The sequence below is a fragment of the Nerophis ophidion genome, linkage group LG21 (assembly GCF_033978795.1).
Source record: "Nerophis ophidion isolate RoL-2023_Sa linkage group LG21, RoL_Noph_v1.0, whole genome shotgun sequence".
Taxonomy (NCBI): Eukaryota; Metazoa; Chordata; class Actinopteri; order Syngnathiformes; family Syngnathidae; genus Nerophis; species Nerophis ophidion.
In genome coordinates, this window is record NC_084631.1 from 22,151,622 (window position 1) to 22,172,823 (window position 21,202).

Genomic DNA, 21,202 nt, shown 5'->3' on the forward strand with positions numbered 1-21,202 from the left:
CTTCATTTTAAGTGGGAGAACTTGCACAATCGGTGGCTGACTAAATACTTTTTTGCCCCACTGTATATATGCCCAGGAATGTGGTTTGTTTGTCTTAGCCAACTGAATATCAAGTGTATTTTGATTATATTTTATAATCGACATGCAGCAACCGCCTGCGACCCCGAACGGGACAAGCAGTAGAAAATGGATGGACATCTAAAACAGCACAATAAGCTTCTTCAAAGGAGGACTTTTTTTATTTCTACAGCATCATACATATATACACTTTTATAGGCATTATTTTATACAAAAAATATCCATGTACATAACAATGACCTACTGGGGCGAAAAAAACACATGCTCATCAAAAATAAACATTTTCATACAGTTGTGTGCAGCTCAATTGAATGCAACCCGGAACGCTTTTGTGGGATAAACCGCAGCCGTGATGACATCACACATTTGGGAAAGGCGAATTTATAGTTTTGTGTTTAAAAGTGTCAGAAAACTCCACAGCTAAGGCCAAGATACAGGTCATTGTGTAATACATTATTACATTAACACCCTTCCTACACCACCACGTAGAAAGCAAAGCATAATGTAAAAAGAAAACCAAAACAATAATATTCACATACAGACAAATAAATAAACTACAGTCCTTGCTTGGTGGAGTAATAACTAACAAGTTGTGTGGAGTGTAAGTCGTCATATTCGTGACTAATAAAGACCGAAAGACCACATCATTATGCTTAAAGCACATAAAACAATTTGGTGCAAGTGCTCTTTAACAAAAGCAAATATTCTTGACACTTGCAATTTGCACTGCTTTTATTTTTTGCTTAGAAACTCTCATGTAAAGAAGAATTTTGTTTGCCTTTTTTGAGCATGATGGCATTGATTTAGGAAGCTTTGCTAAAATGTTGCATGTACGTTTTTTCGTTCATCAGTTATGTTCTTCTCAAAAACAGACTTACATGGTGCGCGGCAAATATATTTATCCCACGTGATGCTGATGGCTGGACGGTAAGGGTGAGAAGTCAGAGGAAGACGAGAGCTGCATAGAGGGCTACTTTGGGTACATAAAGGGTCCGTTCAACACACTGCAGTTGGCCTCCTCCGGTCTTAAGAGCTCTCTTGGCTGTAGAAGTGGACACTCGGAAGGTTCCCCTGGCTTTCATGATGATCAACAGACACTATTGCAACATGTATAAAAAATATTCTGTACCAGTCTTGGGACGGGGTGCTGCGGATCACCGGCTGATGTCCCGGTTCCCCTCCCAGCTCTTGCTGCCTGTTGCCTCACAAGCCGCCCCGCAGTCAAAAAAAGGGTGCTTGATAGAGTCAGCCAGCCCCAGCCTCTTGGAGGGCTCGTACTCCAACATGCTTTCGATGATGTCAAACAACTGATGGTGCTCCTCCGCCTCCGACAGCAAGTATCGCTGGATGTCAAATACATAGAAAAACATAAGTCTTTGTTCACTCCCTGTTATTTTACACTGTTCTCACCCTCAGAGGTTTGCAGTTTTCCCGCACATATTTGCCAGCTGAGGAGCCCTCGTCCCAGTCCAGACGGCCCCGGTAGAAATACTTCTGCTTTCTGAGAGAAGACGAGAAGGATAGATTTAGACGAACCTATTAATAAGTCTGCACATGTTTGTAATCGCTCAGGAGCATGTTTGCGTGCGAGTCTTGCCTTGTCTTACGGATCATTCTAGATGGCACAGGTCCAAGGATTCTCTCCATCATAGACAAATGCTCCCTGTTGTCATGCGTCTGACAGAAACACAAATACTTTATATTAAATGAATATACTTTATAAATTAACTCAAAGGAGCTCCTCGCTCGTCTTGTTAACTCTCATACAGCTGATGGATGACAATTCCCCTGTAGTATACAGGCATGTGTTTTCGCCTTCAGTTTTTTTTTTTTTTAGTAACATAACTTAGAATGGCATTCTTTTGGTATGATCTCAGTTTCACAAATTACTCCGTAAATTGTAAAAAACCTCAGGGTGGCGTTATTGAGTCTGTTTAGCAGATTGGAGAGCTTGCAGGTCCCTGAAAATGACTTGTGTTTTGTTTGATCAGCCGTTTGGAAAAAATGAAAGTATTTAAATAAACGTTTAGGAAATCTTTCTGTGTAAATAACTAATTTCACAACGTACATATATGCGACTTATAGTCCGATGGAAAATTGTTTTTTGCGGCTTATATACCGGTGCACTCTATAGTCTGGAAAACACGGTAGTCATTGCGTGCACATTCATTTGGGACTTTTGCAGAACGATAAGGGGTGAGAACGTATTTCTGAACCTACAGTTTGTTGACATAACTTTCTTCACTTTGTACATATTTTAAATTTGATTCTTCTGACATACCAATTTAACTAATTCAATGAAAATAAAATGATCAAAATACACAGATCTTTCTTTCCAACTTTGGTTAATTTAAAAATAATACGAATAAAGAATATACTTTGTTGGTTGCTGTGGTAGAATCCATGTTAATACTGCCATGCTTATATTTTGAAGTTTGCTGAACACGAAAACAAAGTGCAACACGCTGTGTAACTAGACAGTAGAGATGGGCAGTATGGCCTAAAATCTATATTGCAATACCTATTCAAGCCTCCTGACATATAGAACCATTTCAAAACGAGTTCCAAAGTTTCTGAATTTGGCTGCTGACGAACGCGCTAAACATATTGTATAATTTTCGGTGTTACCATTTTCTCAAAACTTTAATTAATATACTTGCCAAGTCAGATAGTAGCTGGTTAATTTCTGTTGTAAACAGCCAGTTAGCTAGTATATTTGAACATATGTTAAAATGTATCAATAACTTATGTTGTTTGGATACTTCACATTAGTTTTGGGCGATACTACAAATTTAGTTATCGTTCCAATACCAACTTGGTATTTGTCATATCAACGCTGATAGTGATGTTTAACATTTTTAAGATCATTGAATGACTTCATTTTTTTTACCACATTCATCTTACAAAAACAAAAGGATGACGGTGTAACTATATCAATTCAATATTCAAATTATTTCCTCATTCCCTTTATTTACATTAAACATTTTCTTATCAAAATAAAGTCATTAGAGCAAAATAACTTAAACAAAAACTACTCTTGGCTCTTAATTAAATCCTAAGAGTTGTGTCCTTCTTTGTCCAGGGACTTATTTCCTTAGTTTGTAAGCAATAACAAAAACGACAAAATATGTTTCAAAAACCACAAATATAGATTTAATGACTGTAATGTCGACCTGTACTGGTACTATACTTGGTTTGGTACCGTTACTGTTGATATTTGTATCAATCTGCCCACCTTTTTTTTTTACATTCACAAACTCTAGCTTCTGGTAAACACATCCTTCAATGGTGTGTAAGTGTTTACCTATTCCTCATCCTCCAGGGATGATAATTGCAAGAAAGGTTGTCAATTTGTTGCCATGAAAACAACGGCTGCTAACTTAGAAGCAGCTTTGCATTATGGAGAGACATTAATCGCTAGTGCGAATAGAGGGCTACAGTGCATTGAGGACGCTTTCATTTGCTTGTCGCCGTCAAATTAGCAGGACACAGCTAGAATCAACATGCATTACCATAATATAACAATTGTATTAAAAGCTCTATTGTCGCCCAAATCTATATCATTTATGTTGTGAAAACTTAATATGGACTGTGATAAAAATGTTCTTGTGAACTTTTTTGAAAGTAGTTACTGGAAGATCTAAAACCTAAGCTAATTCTTACACATTTTAACATCCACAGTCCACCTGGGACATTTAACATCTTGCAAGAGATGACCTTCCAGTTTGTTGTATGAAGATATTAAAACGTAAAGGCATTAATGACAGTGTACCTGAAACAAGGTGAAGCCCAGGTAGTATTCAAATAGGATGCAGCCAATGCTCCACACGTCACATGGATGGCCCCAGCCCATTTCTGAGTATGCAACATGAAGAGAACAGATATATAAAGTGTCCAAGAAATAATACCGCTGATTTCATGCTTACCCAATATGACCTCAGGGGCACGGTAATGCCGGGTGGACACGATCGTGCTGTGATGCTCGTGGTCAAAAGTTGCACTGCCGAAGTCTACTATGCGTACTGCTGTGCTCTTAACCGTCCTCTCTTCTCGCTTCTACCAGAAACATATTTCTCATCTTCAGTGCATTGCTTAAACAAACAATCATTCTTTAAAAAATACACCTAACATACACAAATAATACATGAATAACTAAACACCAAAAACTTGAAATGTCCTAAAATTGGCCAAAAAAACGCTTTGTGTTTTACTTTAACACATCTAGTCCCTAAGTGACATAGAGACATTTTCTAGTGGTTGTCATGTGACTTCTCATTGCTTGCTTTTACATTGCACCCGGAAAGTATTCACAGCGCTTCACTTATTCCACATTTTATGTTGCAGCCGTATTCCAAAATGTCATAATTTCATTTTTTTCCTCAAAATTTTACACTCAAAACCACATTATGACAATTTGAAAAGGGTAGAGCTTTTCGCAAATGTATTAAAAATTTAAAAAAACTAAGAAATCCCATGTACATAAGTGTTCACAGCCTTTGCAATAAAACTCAAAAGTGAGCTCAGATGAATCTTGTTTCAACTGATCTTCCATGAAATGTTCAGTTGATTGGACATGATTTGGAAAAGGACACACCTGCCTCTATACAAATGTCCCACACTTGTTAGTGCTTATTTAAAGGAGCCATATGTAATAATTTCATGTCAAGTCATCATTAAATGGCCCTAAAATGTCAAGTCATTTTTAATCATGTTCTTTTCGATAACAGTAGTTCAGCCGGAGTATGCTCATTTAAAAATTTGATTCTTGTTATTTTTTTCATTTCGAAGTCCCGCCCTCTACTGTTGGACCAATTATAACGTCTGTGAGTGTGTCACATCCAAATTGCCAGTTACGCACCGCCATTTTCCTCTCGCTACTGCCACTGGTAAAGTTATTAAACATGTCAGACCTTAGTAAATGTAAAAGGCGTCGTTACGATTTTCAATTTATTCATGAAAAAGGCAGGAACAAAACAAGGATTTGTATTGGGGATGCCTTTGAAAGATGAGAGCGATTGAAGGTGGAGAATATTTTTTTATCTGACGCCAAACTTGCTAATTTTCTCCTTGATAGGTAAGTAAGGCACTTATGTTTTCTTATTACTTGTAGCAAATGGAAATGGAAATTTTGTATGTAAAATATATTGACCAATACAGTCAATGACCTTGTCTAACAAAGCTAGTATGTTCGTGCAACGAATGCTTAGCATACTAACCCGGTCAAAGACACAACATATAGGCATATATTTCTCCCGTATGTCAATTTGTAGTCGAACTGACAGAACAAATAACACCTGTGTGAATATGGGTAGTGTCAGTTCTTATTTTGTTCTCAATATGCTGATATGCTGAGGAAATGGGTTCCAACATTATCACGGCTGTCGCGGCAATGTGAAACGTATGGAAACAGCCAAATCACATGATAAAATAATTCCTAATTTGTGTTTGCATATTGTGGGGGACAAGCGGTAGTAAATGGATGGATGGATGGATGGATGGATGAATGGATGTACAAAGTTATATGGCAATCTGAACTGATTGAAACAGTAGCCTATAGGCATAACTTGGTAAAAGGTGTCCTCTTTAGTTTTGGGCGTACATTAGGCTGTTAAGTATGCTCTACTTATTTTAACCAGTATAACCATTGCTAGTGTTGTTTATAGTTAATTTTAGTCTTTGTTTTCTGATAGTACTGAAAATAACCATATGATTGCCATTTGTTGTGATGTACGCAGGCATGATGTGATGTACTTCTTCCTGAAAATAGCGTAATTTCTGTGTAAAATATGTTTGTTAGAGGTTTGTTATTGACAAAATGCTTGTCTATTTAGCTATTATGGTCCCAGCACCTCAACCCCAAGTAAGAGGCAGTGAAAGATTAAGTTCCTTAAAGTAGCCCAAGCGATCGAGCTGGATTCGTCTGCATATCTGGCAACCTCAGTTCGGTCACGCATGACATGATGTAACAAAAACGGTGAATTAATGCATCTCACTGTTTGGATTACTCACTATGTTATTCTACACAAAGTATCCATTTATTATTATTCTAAATCTTCCGTGCCATTTATTGTCTGCCTATCACTGCCCCACCGCTCATCTGATTGATTCCATTAAAATGTTCAGCGCATTCAAGACACGTGGGTTCATTCAACAAACATTTCCTAAAATGACCAGTTTTACAGCAATTTATAATTTTCCTTAATTTCAACCATTTTTTATTTTGACTTTTCTTCCAACATTTTTCAACCCATTTCAACCATTCCACCATCAGAACGTTCATCTTATTCTAAACAAGGACAACTGAGGTTTGTTCAGTTACTCATAATTTTCCACAATATTGTACAATATAATTGGTACTTTTCCCACTATTCTCAAACTGACATTGACTGCAAGTAAAGGTTCAGAAAATGTTTTTTTTCGTAAAAAAACTTTGATTCAGTTTAAAATTTTGACAAAACTGTAGTAATGTTAAAGCATTATGGTAAACTATTTCATTTTGAGCAAATGGATTAAGAGTTTGCTGTGGCGGCCATCTTTATTTATTAATGCATTGTCGCTTTTGCAGCTCAGATATTATATTGATAATTGTTTTTATTTTTTTTTATACACATATTAAATGGAATAGCATTTCAGGTGTAAGTTGAGTTTTTCACCTAACAAGGAAACATCAATATTTCATAGTGCCCAAAAAATTATTTAGTGTTGTCACTGCTTGTGTTATATCTGGCGCCTTTACAATACATGTACACCGACGCAGACATCTCTTGTTGTCTGACTTGTCACTTTCAGGAGCAATGATTCAGCTCCTGATTTGTTCCACGTATCAATCATGGTTTTAAAGTTATTTTCCGTTAAGCAAGCTTGTTTGTAAGTACATTTTCAATACAATCATGTAATATATTTTATTGTGAAGAAAAAAAACTCTGATTCATCCCGAAAATTATCCAAAAAGGTAGTCCTGTTGCAGCAATTCATTTTGAGCGTACACATGTAATTTTTAAACAAAGCTGAAACTGGTTGAACAGTGTAATGACGAGCATGATTGACAGTCATGCAGGAAGCCCAAGTTCAAATCCCAAACCACCCGAAAGCATGGACTGACCCATTAGGGTTAAATTAGTATGTTAACTCTGACATGCCTACTTCCTTCGCTAATTTTGCAGCCAGTAAAATACCGTATTTCCTTGACTAGCCGCCGGGGTGCTAATAATTTTAAAACCTCTTCTCACCCCTGCGCTTACTAATGGCATGCAGTAAAAAATTGAGTGTGGTATAAAAAATTTATAAAAAAATTATTCTGCGGCTCGGTGGTTTAGGACCACTGCTCTACAACATGTCATCGCGCCCACCTTTACACCATGCTATTTGCGTGCCGGTCGGATGCATGCATATCGCTGCTTCTCATACGAGATTGCAATGCATACTTGCTCAACAGCCATACCTTTTACACTGATGGTTGTGATATAAACAACTTTAACACTCTTACTAATATGCGCCACACTCTGTGAACCCACACCAAACACATTTCTGGAGAACATTGGCACTGTAACACATTATAAACGCAACATAAGAACTACCCAGAATTCGAATGCAACCATGACTCTTGGCAACCCCGCCCACCTAACTATTACGACATACATCATATTTCTGCATGCCTTCTCTTACCTTTTCAACGTTGTAAAACATAGTGAAATCCGAGTTGACAAACAGGATGTTCTCAGGCTTTAGGTCGGTGTGTGTCAGCTTATTGTCATGCATAACTACAGCAGGGGAAAAGAAACAAAAAATGTTGAAGCATGTCACATTTGTCAATGATTGTTTTTGCTGTCCACTATAAGCAGTGGCTCCCGAACGTTTGGCCTTTGACTCTGATTCTGTGCGAGGAAAGTAAGCAACTTACACTTCACAGCAAGACAGATTTGGTAGGCCATGTGTCGGACCTGACCGATGGAGTAGGGCAGGTAGTTGTTTTCTTTGAGGAAATCGAAGGTGCTGAGAGCTAGCAGCTCAAAGGAGAGACACATGTGACCATGGTAGTCAAACCAGTCAAACATCTGCACACACAGGCTGCAAGATAAAGAAGATGAAATAACTTTCAACAGTGATGACAACCTTGTTGAAACAAAAAAAAAATCTGAAAGAAATGTCAAAAATATAATATTTAGTCTGAGTTAAATATGAATTATTTATTGCCAGGTTATTTACAACAAGTTAAAGATTAGCGAGTCCAGGTTGTGAAGTTCAGACACTTTCTAGTGTTGGAGTGGAACCTGTTTATGTCGATGTAAACAAAGTAGCCATCGCTTGCACATTTACTTGTTTCTTTGCCAAAGACATGAGGAAGTTGTATGTCGACGCTGTTGTAACCCACGTTGTATTCTACATGTATTAATACGTTTAGGATTAAATAATAAAAACGTGTGGCTGTGCCAAAACATTGGCCCCCAGACAAGTCAGTTTCACAATGGTAACAATAAACATTTCATATCACGGTTATTGTGACCAAAATACCACGGTTATTAATTATTATTATCATGACATTGTTGAATGTGATCAAAAAGTATTTATTAGGAATGAAACAAAATGAACATTTCATATCTCAGTTATATTGAGCAAAATTATCAGGGTTATCATTATCGCATTATTGTTGAATGTGCACAAAAAGTACACACACAAATATTTTAATTAATTCATAAAATAAAATAAACACACTACTCTCTTGGTAGAATAAACATTAAATATTGTTCTGGCTTCAAAAGAGCTGTGGATAAATAGGGTTTTCCTATTTTATTTTAATTTGTAAAGGTTTTTAGAGTATTTTCAAAATGATTAACGGTTTATGTGTCGCTTCCAGTTGTCGACACCTCTGTGTCATAGTCCCTCTGTAGAGATCCATCACTCTGTGTTAAAAGAGCACCACTGGTAAGTTCAATGAGCAAAATTAAATATATGTCAATTGCTCAGACAGTAATGCGTTTATTGAAGTATGTTGTTTCTTAATGGGGAAAGACATTAATGTCTCTTGTATTCATGTTAGCATTTAATATAGCCAGCCATTATTAGCATGCTAGCTTGCTTTTCCAGTAAATGAGCATCTTCAAGGGTTTGTGAGTTTATCGAAGTGCGGTTATTAAACGTGCTTTTAGGATAATATAAATTTAAAACGATTTATTACTAAAAGCGTTAATCATTACAGCCCTACTTTCCACCAACTTGTGACTAGAAGACACTGATCGCGATTGATTAAATAATGATTAACCTAGACAGTTAATAATATTTCTTAAAACTATAATAATACATGTATTATTGCTTATTAAAACAATGAGTATACTGATACATTCTAATTTTTCTAACAGTGTGTTACATTCCCTGACAGGACATGGGCAAAGGGGGTTGGCTTAATAATAGGGGTTAGTCAACACACCCTGATGGTGAGTGATGGTGAGCTGCAGAGTGTGTGTTGAAACTGAATGTGTATCCAAAAAAAGTAACTAATACAAACAGCTAAATAATGGTTATTGTTCATAATGTATCTTGTTTTTTCCAAATACCATGGTGTTTGTGTTCCTGTGTGAAAGTATTAAACAGTCCGTGATAATTAATTTTGGTGAATCACATATAACTAGTGTAATGTCAACTTACGCAGGAATTTTTTGGGGCAATAAAAAGAACACAGGCGTCCAACTCTTAACTACTTAAACAAATTCCGCTGTATGCTATACTCACAATTATTGTATTATTACATCATTACTAAAACACAATGTTTCTTCAATTGCCGCAACTTACAATTTGTTGTCAGGATCCTTCTCGTTGATCTTTTCAAGTACGTTGATCTCAAGGCGGGCTGCTTCTTTGTACTTCTCCACATTCTTGATAATTTTCAGGGCAACGTTGGTCCCACCCCTTTAAAAAAATGTTGCAATGAAAGTAAAACAGTTAACAGAAACGCCAAACCTATTTTATGTAAAACACAATGTTAGATGATTCCCGGCAAACATCCTTATACCAGTGAATGTTTTTTTCTAAAGTAGGGCTGCACAATACAGTATATCATTTGAGCATCCAAATCGCCATGTACGTGTGCGCAATTGTCCCATCGGAAGGCTCTGCGATGGAGACGGCAAATTAAGTCAACATGTCTGCACCTACAGCACCACACACAGGCCAATAAAAAAAGACTTTCATGATGCTTTCTGGGCTGTGTCGAAATGTGTGCTGATTTTAAGGATAATGTACACGTCGTTGTAGATCTCTATATTGATAAAAATAGGTGTTATAATTTGTCAGCTGTGGTTGCTTTTTCAAGATTTGACAAAATGCCTGTGACAGTCAGTAAATGTGACAGACTGACGTATTGTTTAAACTCCAATCGTGTGGATATGTAAGCTTCTTTTTTTATACAACAGTTCGCCCTTTTTAAAAGGTTGTTAAACTAAAAGGCCAAGAATACAGATTAACTTAATGGAAAAAAATACCATTTGGCAAAACAAATAACCTGAATGTTTGAAGCAAATAATATGTGTTATTGCACATTTTCAACTGACACACACCTGCGATGGTCTATACACTGCATCACCCTCCCAAAGGTGCCTTCCCCCAAAGTGCTGACAATCTCATCTGCAGCATGACACAAAGAGAAAAGGGAAAAGGGAACGACAGTGGGGAGTGGAAAGAGAACAGGAGAATTATTCACTCAAATTTCAGAGAACAAAATCATCCTAGCTTCTGTCCTATTTTCAAAGGGCTGCCTATTCAACCTGGCAGGCTTAAAACACAAATGGTAATCTATGGTAACCTAATGCATAACACTATGTGATAAATGAAGGAAAAATGGGAGGGGGGTGTAAAGTGCTACTTTCTCAAAAGACCAATTTGCAGGCATTGAAAAGTCGGCACAACCCCCCCTCCCAAAAAATAAAGCACTTTACATTACAGCAGTGTTTTAACATTAAATATATGAAAAAACGTGTGTATTAATATATGTATAAGCTGGTCGTAAATGTCTAAAAAAAAAAATATATATATATATATTGTGAACAAACGTTTGATTACATTTCTATAAAAATACCTAAAAATTAAAATTAGCTTGCTTTTACAATGCGACAGAGAAACAAATGCATGTAAGATTGATTCTATTTTTTGAAAGGTAACCTGTGAAACATAGAAAATGCTCCACAGCTTAATTTCCTATTAAAGAGAAAAAAAAAAGAAAAATGTCAGAAGATATCTAACGTCCCTCACAGAAACTTCCTTGTTCTTGCAATCCACCCTGCTAATTCATCTAGAGCGAAGAGCATTCTAGTAAGGCATCATCATCAGGCACTCCCATTTAAATGCTCTATGCTTTAATACTCATATAGAGAAGGGTTACGATAGAGTAGTGGCAATGAGTACATCTCTCTTGCAGGACGTCCCCACTCCGACAGATCAGGTGCCCTTCCTCGTCGTCCCTCACACTCAGTGCCCGCGTCCGGCTGTTGCTCCGCTGTTTTCACACCCAAACCGCCATCAGCAGGTCACGACACAACCAAAACAGGGGGTATTCAGAGGCAGCCATGGCGTCAGGCGGCACAGGCAGACGAGGAGGGAGGAGGAGGGTGGTGTTGATGGAGTTGGTGGTGGTGGTGGGTTTGGTGGTCATGGAGCGATTCACGCATGACACCACGTGAAGGAAATATATAACGATAGGGATATAGTGCAAGGGAACAAGTCAAAGATCACATGTTGTCCTCTGCTTCCCCCCCACCTTTAAACCACAGCTGCTTATAAAACAAGGAGCAACTGGCACATCCATCCATTCATTCAACGCAAAGACCAAAAAAAGACAACAGTAATACAACCAAATCAGACCTTAGTAGCTTCACTTGGAAGTTAAGGAGTAGACCAAATGTTAGCAAGCAGGAAATAGTTACAACCTGCTTATTTGCAATCTATATTTTTGAATAAAAATGTAGTCAAAGTTGCAATTTAATAACTATGAAGATATCTTAATGTCTACATCTTCAATCAGAAATATTAATTAATTATAATCAAACCTTTTGTAAAATATTTGGTGGAACATCTTCACTTTACTGCATTTACGGGGCATTGCATTCTTTAGTTTATAATAGGTGCGACTACAACGACAAAAATCAGATCGACCCAAAAAGGAAAGATGACAAATGGCATATGTTTGTTGTCGTTGCTGTTCAAAAAGTGTATTTGGTGAAAATCCTTTTGAGATTGGTTATCAATAACGGAATAATGGCTGTTTGCATAAAAATGAAAATGTTCTCCAAAAATGACAGTGTAAGCAAAAGCCGCCTATATCAAGAAAAAATTTCCAAAATCAGAAAGATTGCACTACTTACCAAATCCTGGGGCTGTGAAAAAGAAATTGTTAGAGAGGGATAGAGGCAGAGAGAGCTGAGCGCAAGGTAGAAGAGATAGAAAAAAAGAGGATGAGGAGAGTTAAAAGACCATCTCAGGTCTGGCTGTACTCACCGAGGAGGATGGGCTATAGGACCTGGTTCTACGCCGCCTTCGTTTGTGCTTACGCCTGCTGCCCTTTCGTCGGTATGACTCATCTCGCTCCCGATCTCTTTCTCGGCTGCGTCGGTAGTCATACATGCTTGGGGAGAAGTCTCGTGGAAAGTAACATTCTGCTGTTCCACGTGGCTCCCTGTCTCTGTCACGATCTCGGCTCTGATCCAATCTTCTGTATCCCTCGTAGTATCTTCGATCAAATGGCCGGCGCTCTGTTGAGCGATTGTCAAAGCTCCGACTGTATCGGCAGATAGATAGGAATACTCTGAAGTTTTGTGAGAAATTGCCCACAACTACGCTGCATTTCAGAAAACTGGACACTTCAACAATAAAATAAAAAATGGTACTTCTGTCTGCAAAATTGGTGCCTATATATGTTTTAAAGATTAGGACTGTGGGCTTATCATCAATCTTCTTTTGTTTATTTATTTATTTGACAGGGACAGTACAATTAAACATTGCTACCCACAGGTAACCGATGTCAAAGTACATAAGACTCCTAGCCACAGGCTATATTGCGACCCTTTTTTTTTTTTTTTAATGTTGAGGAAAGTGTAAAACACATACAGATTAGGACAAGAACAAAAATAACAAATTGAAAATAAGTGGCCCCATTTGTCCACACTACATCCAGTTATAGTGCTCACAATTCTGATATTCTTTAAGCCACTTTTTATGTTTTGTGGAGAAAAGTTTAATGTATGACGGTGACTTTAACTCCAGTGGCAAAGCGTTCCACAGATGTGAGGCCTTCACTGAGAACGCAGACTGACCCAGAGTCGTCCGGCACCTTTTCACTCTACAGCTCCCACTAACTGCAGCTCGAGTCTGCACACCTTCACTACTGTATCTTTGTAGTTCTTGACACATCACATCTGGGGCTAATCCACTTAAAAAATAGCTTTTAAAAATGAGAGATTTATAAAATTATCAAAAGTTTCATGTTATATTTTTGAGTGATATAGCAGTGATGATGCTTCATTGTTTTTTGATCAAATGTCTTTAGTGTTTGTTTATATAACGACAACTTAGGCTTCACTAAACATTTCGCGGCCTGTCCGCAGACCATGGCACAATGAGACATATGGGATAAAATCATTGCATGCATGTAAACTCGTGCAGCTTGAACAGCACGGTCTAATAAGCCTGAAACAGTTTACATTTATTTTTATGGTCTTAGTCATTTTTATAATATGGCCATCAAATTTTAGTGTGAGGTCTAAAATAACACCCACATATTTAAATTCCTTTACCTGCTCCATTTTATTTTGTCTAATGTTGACCTGAATTTCATTTAATGATTTTTTCTTCAAGGAAGAAACAAATTGATACTGTTTTGTTATAATTTAGGGTTAAACAGTTATTTTGAAGCCATGTTGATATTTCAGCAAGCTATCTGTTTGATATCTCTGAAGTCTGTTGAGGGGTGTCGGCTATCACATAAATTATTGTGTCATCTGTTGTTGTTATTGTTAACATTTGATTTTTTTTCCGGGTCTAACCCTGTAAGCTCCAAGCAGGTTATTTCAGACCATCCCAAATGTTTCAAATATTATCATGAATTAACGTGGACCCTGACTTAAACAACTTGAAAACTTATTTGGGTGTTACCATTTAGTGGTCAATTGTACGGAATATGACTTAAGCAACTTGAAAACTTATTCGGGTGTTACCATTTAGTGGTCAATTGTACGGAATATGTACTGTACTGTGTAATCTACTAATAAAAGTTTCAATCAATCAATCCACATTAGGGTACACATGGAAACATACCTCCTTGAGCGTACAAAACTTGTATCTTGTCTCTGAGCCTGTCCACGCCGGTCTCGATCTCGGTCTCTGTCACTGCTCGAAGAATATGTGGGTGATCTTCTGTGTCTGTGTCTTCGTCCTCTATCTCGATCTTTTTCTCTGTAACGATCATGGTAGCTGCTGCGGCTCTCTCTGTCTGAGGATGTGTACCGCCTTGTGTAAGGCATCTAGAAAAAAAACTTGTGGTCAGTCAAGTATCACTGTTAACAATAACTTGCAATGCTCTGCTTGACACCTTGAGCAAGCTAAAACAAATCCAAACAATGAAATAGTTATTGGAAAGTCATGTTAATTGGAGCGTAACACTTGGAAATTTGCAGTAAAGAAAAATCAAGCCGTAATAGTACGTTCAAAATGTGACTTTTTTTATATTGTTTTTATATTTTATATTGTTAACTGAAAATGTGTTCCCCAAGTTAAATGAGGTGTATTTAGCAAGCCTTAATACACTATATTGCCAAAAGTATTTGGCCATCCATCCAAATGATCAGAATCAGGTGTCCTAGTCACTAGACCTGGCCAGAGGTGTATAAAATCAAGCACTTAAGCATGGAGGCTGTTTCTACAAACATTTCTGAAAGAATGGGCTGCTCTCAGGAGCTCAGTGATTTCCAGTGTGGAACTGTCACAGAATGCCACCTGTGCAACAAAATCCAGTTGTGAAATTTCCTCGCTCCTAAATATTCCGAAGTCAACTGTCGGCTTTATTATACGAAAATTGAACACTTTTGGAACAACAGCAACTTAGCAACGAAGTGGTAGGAGTGTGTAATTTGGAGGAGGAGGAATTATGGTGTGGGTTTGTTTTTTATGAGTTGGGCTTGGCTCCTTAGTTCCAGTGAAAGGAAATTTGAATACTCCAGGATACCCAAACATTTTGGACAAATCCATGCTCCCAACCATGTGAGAACAGTTATGAGGGGGCCCCTTCCTCTTCCAACATGACTGTACACCAGTGCACAAAGCAAGGTCCATAAAGACATGGATGACAGAGTCTGGTGTGGATAAACTTGACTGGCCTGCACAGAGTCCTGACCTGAACCCGATGGAACACCTTTGGGATGAATTAAAACGGAGACTGAGAGCCAGGCCTTCTCGACCAACATCAGTGTGTGACCTCGCCAATGCGCTTTTGGAAGAATGGTGGAAAATTCCTATAAACACACTCCGCAACCTTGTGGACAGCCTTCCCAGAAGAGTTGACGCTGGACCGACATATTGAACTCTATGGGATGCCACTTCAAGTTCATATGTGAGTCAAGGCAGGTGGCCAAATACTTTTGACAATATAGTGTAGGTTGAACATAATGTGATGGCACGAACGACTTGGAAAGCATATAACCAACTTTAAGCGCACTGCAGTTTATTTCGGCTCCCAAAACTCGTGGTAAGAATCAACACATAGACAATATTAGGAATATTATGAACAGGGAATAACATTTGCCGGGTTTCACGGTGGAAGAGGGGTTAGTGCGTCTGCCTCACAATACAAAGGTCCTGAGTACCGCATTTCCTTTAATATGCGCCTGCCTTGAATTATTGCCGGGTCAAACTCGCTCCCCAAATTTATTAGCGCATGCTTACTTTAACAGCCGGGTCAAATTCGTGACGTCACGAGTGACGCTTCCCCTGTCGTCTTATTCAAAATGGCGGAGGAGTTTTTTTTGCATTTACTATGTGTAAACCATGGGTCTTGTTCCACAGCCATACAGATCACACTGATGGTTGTGATATAAAACAACTTTAACACGCTTACTAATATGGGCCACACTCTGTGAACCCACACCAAACAAGAATGACAAACACTTATCGGGAGAACATCGACTCTGTAACACATTATAAATGCAACATAACACTTACCCAGAATGCCATGCATCTACGACTCTTGGCTATACAAACCCCGCCCCCCCTCTCCTTGCATTGGTTGAGGTGGGCGGGGTTGGGGGCGCGTGTATACTATAGCTAAGATTATGGATGCATGGCATTCTGGGTAATTCTTATGTTGCGTTTATAATGTGTTACAGAGCCGATGTTCTCCAGAAACGTGTTTGGTGTGGGTTCACAGAGTGTGGCGCATATTAGTAAGAGTGTTAAAGTTGTTTATATCACAACCATTAGTGTAAAAGGTATGGCTGTTGAGCAAGTATGCATTGCAATCTCGTATGAAAAACAGCGAAATGCATACGTCCGGCCAACACGCAGATAGCATGGTGTAAAGGTGGGCGCGATGACATATTGTAGAGCAGTGGTCCCCAACCACTGGGCCGCGGCCACAGAAAAATGTTTTATTAATTGTTTTTATCGAAATTTAATTTTTACTGTATGCCATTGATTGGAAAGTGCAGGGGTGAGAAGAGGTTTTCAAATTATTAGCGCCTTCTTACTTTTACCGCATGCCTTGATTAAGCGCAGGAGTGAGAAGAGGATTTAAAATAATTAGCGCCCCGGCGGCTAGTCAAGGAAATACGGCAATCAGGGTTCAATCCCAGGCTCGGGATCTTTCTGTGTGGAGTTTGCATGTTCTCCCGGTAAATGCGTGGAATCCCCTAGGGTACTCCGGCTTCCTCCCACTTCCAAAGACATGCACCTGGGCATAGGTTGATTGGAAACACTAAATTGGCCCTAGTGTGTGAATGTTGTCTTTTTGTGTTGGCCCTGCGATGATGTGGCAACTTGTCCAGGGTGTACGCCGCCTTCCGCCCGGTTGTAGCTTAGAAAGGCACCAGCGACCCCAAAGGGAACAAGCGGTAGTATTGGATGGATGGTCATATATGCTTAAGAACATAAGCACACGATCAAATTCAAAAATCGATACGTGCATTTCTACAAACGTTCATTGCATAATACGCATTTTAAACACTACGGCTGAAAAAAAATCGCCATTAATCGTGGCGCTAAATTAGCTAAATAAGATAGCCTCTTTAGCTGATGTAAATAATTTGACCGCCATCTTATTCCAGCTCGGCTAAGATCTAGCTTTTAGCTGCCGTGCTAAGCACTGTGATCGAATGTGGCTCGTTTCTCTTCACATTATATTCACAATAAGAGTTTAATACCCACCGTTTTAGCAGCGAGCCCCGTACGTTTGTCCCACAAGAAGTCCGTGGTGGTAGCGGTTTAGTTTACATGTATATTGTCCTTTTGGTTCCTCCAAGCTCCGGTGCAAGCGAGCCAGGAGTCACGTTCCGTGCCCAGTTAGTTCTGGTTGAAACTAGTGGCGAAAATGCTGCATTACATAATGCGTAAATATGTCATCTCCAACCGACTATAAATAAAAGCACTTCGGGCTCCACCTTAGCTTCGGGAATTCTTTTTCTCAAATTCTGACGAGACTTCAACAAGATGGGGTAATTTTGACGTCTTCTTTGGGGTGTAGGTAACGAGCACGACAGCCGATACCCGGGTGTTGCTGCCCCCTTTAGGCCTAGTCTATTATTACAGCTATCCAGAAACAGTAAACCAGGGGTGTTCAAACTTTTTCCACACTGAAAAATCAAAGCTAGCGGGGGCCATTTATTTAAAAAAAAAAACTATCTAACGACCCCAAAAGGGAATAAGCGGTAGGAAATGGATGGATGGATGTACTGTATGTATAAAAAAATATACATTTAGGCCTCCACTCAGGCTTGATCCTGGGGACCCCAAAGGGTTTTGGTAAAAACAAAATTTTAAATTTGTCATTATTCAGTATTATTATTAGCGACCAAATGTCCCATTGGGACAGAGGACCCTATTGTATTTCTAAGGTTTTATTCTTTATTCCATCCATCCATCCATCATCTTCCGCTTGTCCGAGGTCGGGTCGCGGGGGAAACAGCCTAAGCAGGGAAACCCAGACTTCCCTCTCTCCAGCCACTTCGTCTAGCTCTTCCCGGGGAATCCCGAGGCGTTCCCAGGCCAGCCGGGAGACATAGTCTTCCCAACGTGTCCTGGGTCTTCCCCGTGGCTTCCTACCGGTTGGACGTGCCCTAAACACCTCCCTAGGGAGGCGTTCGGGTGGCATCCTGACCAGATGCCCGAACCACCTCACCTGGCTCCTCTCGATGTGAAGGAGCAGCGGCTTTACTTTGAGTCCCTCCCGGATGGCAGAGCTTCTCACCCTATCTCTAAGGGAGAGCCCCGCCACACGGCGGAGGAAACTCATTTCGGCCGCTTGTACCCGTGATCTTATCCTTTCGGTCATGACCCAAAGCTCATGACCATAGGTGAGGATGGGAACGTAGATCGACCGGTAAATTGAGAGCTTTGCCTTCCGGCTCAGCTCCTTCTTCACCACAACGGATCGGTACAACGTCCGCATTACTGAAGACGCCGCACCAATCCGCCTGTCGATCTCACGATCCACTCTTCCCTCACTCGTGAACTTTATTATTATTATTAATTCCTCAGGAGGCTAGGATTCTTCGTCTGTACAAAGATGTTGAAGATGTTCTACGAGTCGGTGGTGGCGAGCCCTTTCTTGTATGCCGTGGCTTGCTGGGGCAGCGGGCTGAGAGTGAGGGACGCATACAGACTGGACAAGTTGGTAGAGAAGGCCAGTGACGTTTTTGTCTTTTTGAGCTGTAATTTGACCCCCTTAAAATGCTTCAAAGCTCACCAAACTGGATGCACACATCAGGACTGGCGAAAATTGTGACGTAATGAAATTGCGCTCTAGCGCCCCCTAGGAATAAAATACGGACACAACTGCTCCTAGGAAGAAAACACAGACAAAACTGCTTGTAACTTCCGGTAGGAATGTCGGAGAGACATGAGACAAAAACCTCTATGTAGGTCTCACTAAGACCTACATCTTAATAATTGACATCCTTTAGCTAAAATCTACAGGAAGTTGGCAATTACCCCTTCAAAACAAAAGTTTTGTAAAAACCCGTAACCTTTTTTCAAACATTATGGGTGACAGAAAGAAGCACCAGTGTGACTGCAGGATGCAGGGAAGGTAGGTAACGTGCAGGTAAAGATATGTTGAATGGGTAAAGGCAGGAAACACCAGCAAAAGTCAGTCCCGTCCATTGCTGCTTGCAGCTTTAATTTTTATTATTCAAGTTTTAAATCTTTAGACCAACATTAGGTCCATCTGTCAATATGACGTTATTAAAGATTTAAGTTGTATGCTCTTTTTGTCAAAGAAAACCATGTTTTTTTTATGGAAAAAAACACAAAATATTCAATATTTTCACCCAATAACATTTTTTCAGTAGAATTTTTGATTTTATATAATTAGATTTTCTTATTTAAACGGGGATAGCAGGTCCATTCTTTGTGTCATACTTGATCATTTTGCGATATTGCCATATCTTTGCTGAAAGGATTTAGTAGAGAACATCGACAATAAAGTTTGTAACTTTTGGTCGCTAATAAAAAAGCCTTGCCTTTACCGGAAGTAGCAGACGATGTGCGCGTGACGTCACGAGTTGTTGTTTACAATCATGGCCACCAGCAGCGAGAGCGATTCGGACCGAGAAAGCAACGATTTCCCCATTAATTTGAGCGAGGATGAAAGATTCGTGGATGAGGAAAGTGAGAGTGACTGACTAGACAAAAAAAAGAAAAAAAGACGAGGGCAGTGCATGGGAGCGATTCAGATGTTATTAGACACATTTACTAGGATAATTCTGGAAAATCCCTTATCTGCTTATTGTGTTACTAGTGTTTTAGTGAGATTATATAGTTGTACCTGAAAGTCGGAGGGGTGTGGCCACTGGTGTGGTGACTGCCAGTGTCTCTGAGGGAAGCCGCGTTTCTCGACGAGGCGAGGCGAAGGCAGCCGGTCGGCCGGGCTGAGCTTTTTTCCCCCTCCTCCACGGTGGAAGCATCCCACGTTTGGGGGCGGATGGTCGGAGGAGGCAAGAGAGTCCGCAGCTGCCTCATTGACAGGTGCACGAGGAACGACGCAAGCTCCGCTCATGTCTACGGTAAGAGACGATTTATTACCACCATTTTCTCACCGAAACCTGCCCGTTGACGTGGTGGAGAACCATGTTCGCTTGACCGCTCTGTTCCATAGTAAAGCTTCACCTTCTGGAATGTAAACAAGGAAACACCAGCTGTGTTTGTGTTGCTAAAGGCAGCCGGAATACACCGCTTCCCACCGACATCTTTCTTCTTTGACGTCTCCATTATTAATTGAACAAACTGCAAAAGATTCAGCAAAACAGATGTCCAGAATACTGTGTAATTATGCGATTAAAGCAGACGACTTATAGCTGGGATCGGGCTGGAACAAAATGTCCACCACAATCCGTGACGTCACGCGCACGCGTCGTCATACCGCGACGTTTTCAACAGGATACTTTGAGCTGGATTTAAAATTGCAATTTAGTAAACTAAAAAGGCCGTATTGGCATGTGTTGCAATGTTAATATTTCATCATTGATATATAAACTATCAGACTGCGTGGTCGGTAGTAGTGGGTTTCAGTAGGCCTTTAATACCACAGAAAAGGCAATCTGTCATTTTCCGGACACGACAAAGGCTTAAATAATGTCAAACACGTAGCATTACAATAGCCACGAAGATGAAGTACCGTATTTCCCCGAATTGCTGCAGGGCATAAAGTATGCGCCTGCCCTGAGTTACTGCCGGGTCAAACTCGCTTCCCAAAATAATTAGCGCATGCTTAGTATTACCGCCTGGTCAAACTCGTGACGTCACGAGTGACACTTCCCCTGTCTTCATTTTCAAAATGGAGGAGGCTGATTTCAATACGGGTAATTTGAAATCGCATATAGGGAAGAAAATTAAGAGCTATTCAGTAGGATTTAATGTCCAAGCTTACATCACACTC

General features: G+C 39.6%; 1 protein-coding gene across 2 annotated transcripts; it reads right to left on the minus strand.

Moving 5' to 3' along the window:
* Nucleotides 1-217: 217 nt before the first annotated feature.
* clk2a (CDC-like kinase 2a) lies at nt 218-17,806 on the minus strand. 2 transcript variants are annotated; one of them, XM_061882157.1, is made up of 13 exons: nt 17,476-17,806; nt 14,377-14,582; nt 12,562-12,841; nt 11,473-11,563; nt 10,629-10,695; nt 9,865-9,981; nt 7,979-8,145; nt 7,744-7,838; nt 4,005-4,134; nt 3,851-3,933; nt 1,676-1,755; nt 1,489-1,579; nt 218-1,421 (listed from the first exon to the last, which is right to left on the minus strand). In XM_061882157.1, exons 2-13 carry the CDS (start codon nt 14,580-14,582, stop codon nt 1,233-1,235), a joined length of 1,596 nt encoding a protein of 531 aa, XP_061738141.1. In that variant the 5' UTR covers nt 17,476-17,806; the 3' UTR covers nt 218-1,232. The 2 variants fall into 2 exon arrangements, with proteins under 2 accessions (XP_061738141.1, XP_061738142.1); XM_061882158.1 differs by lacking the exons at nt 11,473-11,563; nt 14,377-14,582; nt 17,476-17,806 and having other exon boundaries at nt 12,562-12,708.
* Nucleotides 17,807-21,202: the final 3,396 nt, after the last annotated feature.

Coding starts and splice junctions, on each gene's coding strand:
- clk2a (XM_061882157.1), bottom strand. CDS start 14,582: ATGCCTTACACAAGGCGGTACACATCCTCAGACAGAGAGAGCCGCAGC. Junction 9,982..10,628: donor CAGTGTATAGACCATCGCAG/GTGTGTGTCAGT, acceptor ATTTTTTTAAAG/GGGTGGGACCAACGTTGCCC. Junction 1,756..3,850: donor TGGGCTTCACCTTGTTTCAG/GTACACTGTCAT, acceptor TGTTTCTGTCAG/ACGCATGACAACAGGGAGCA.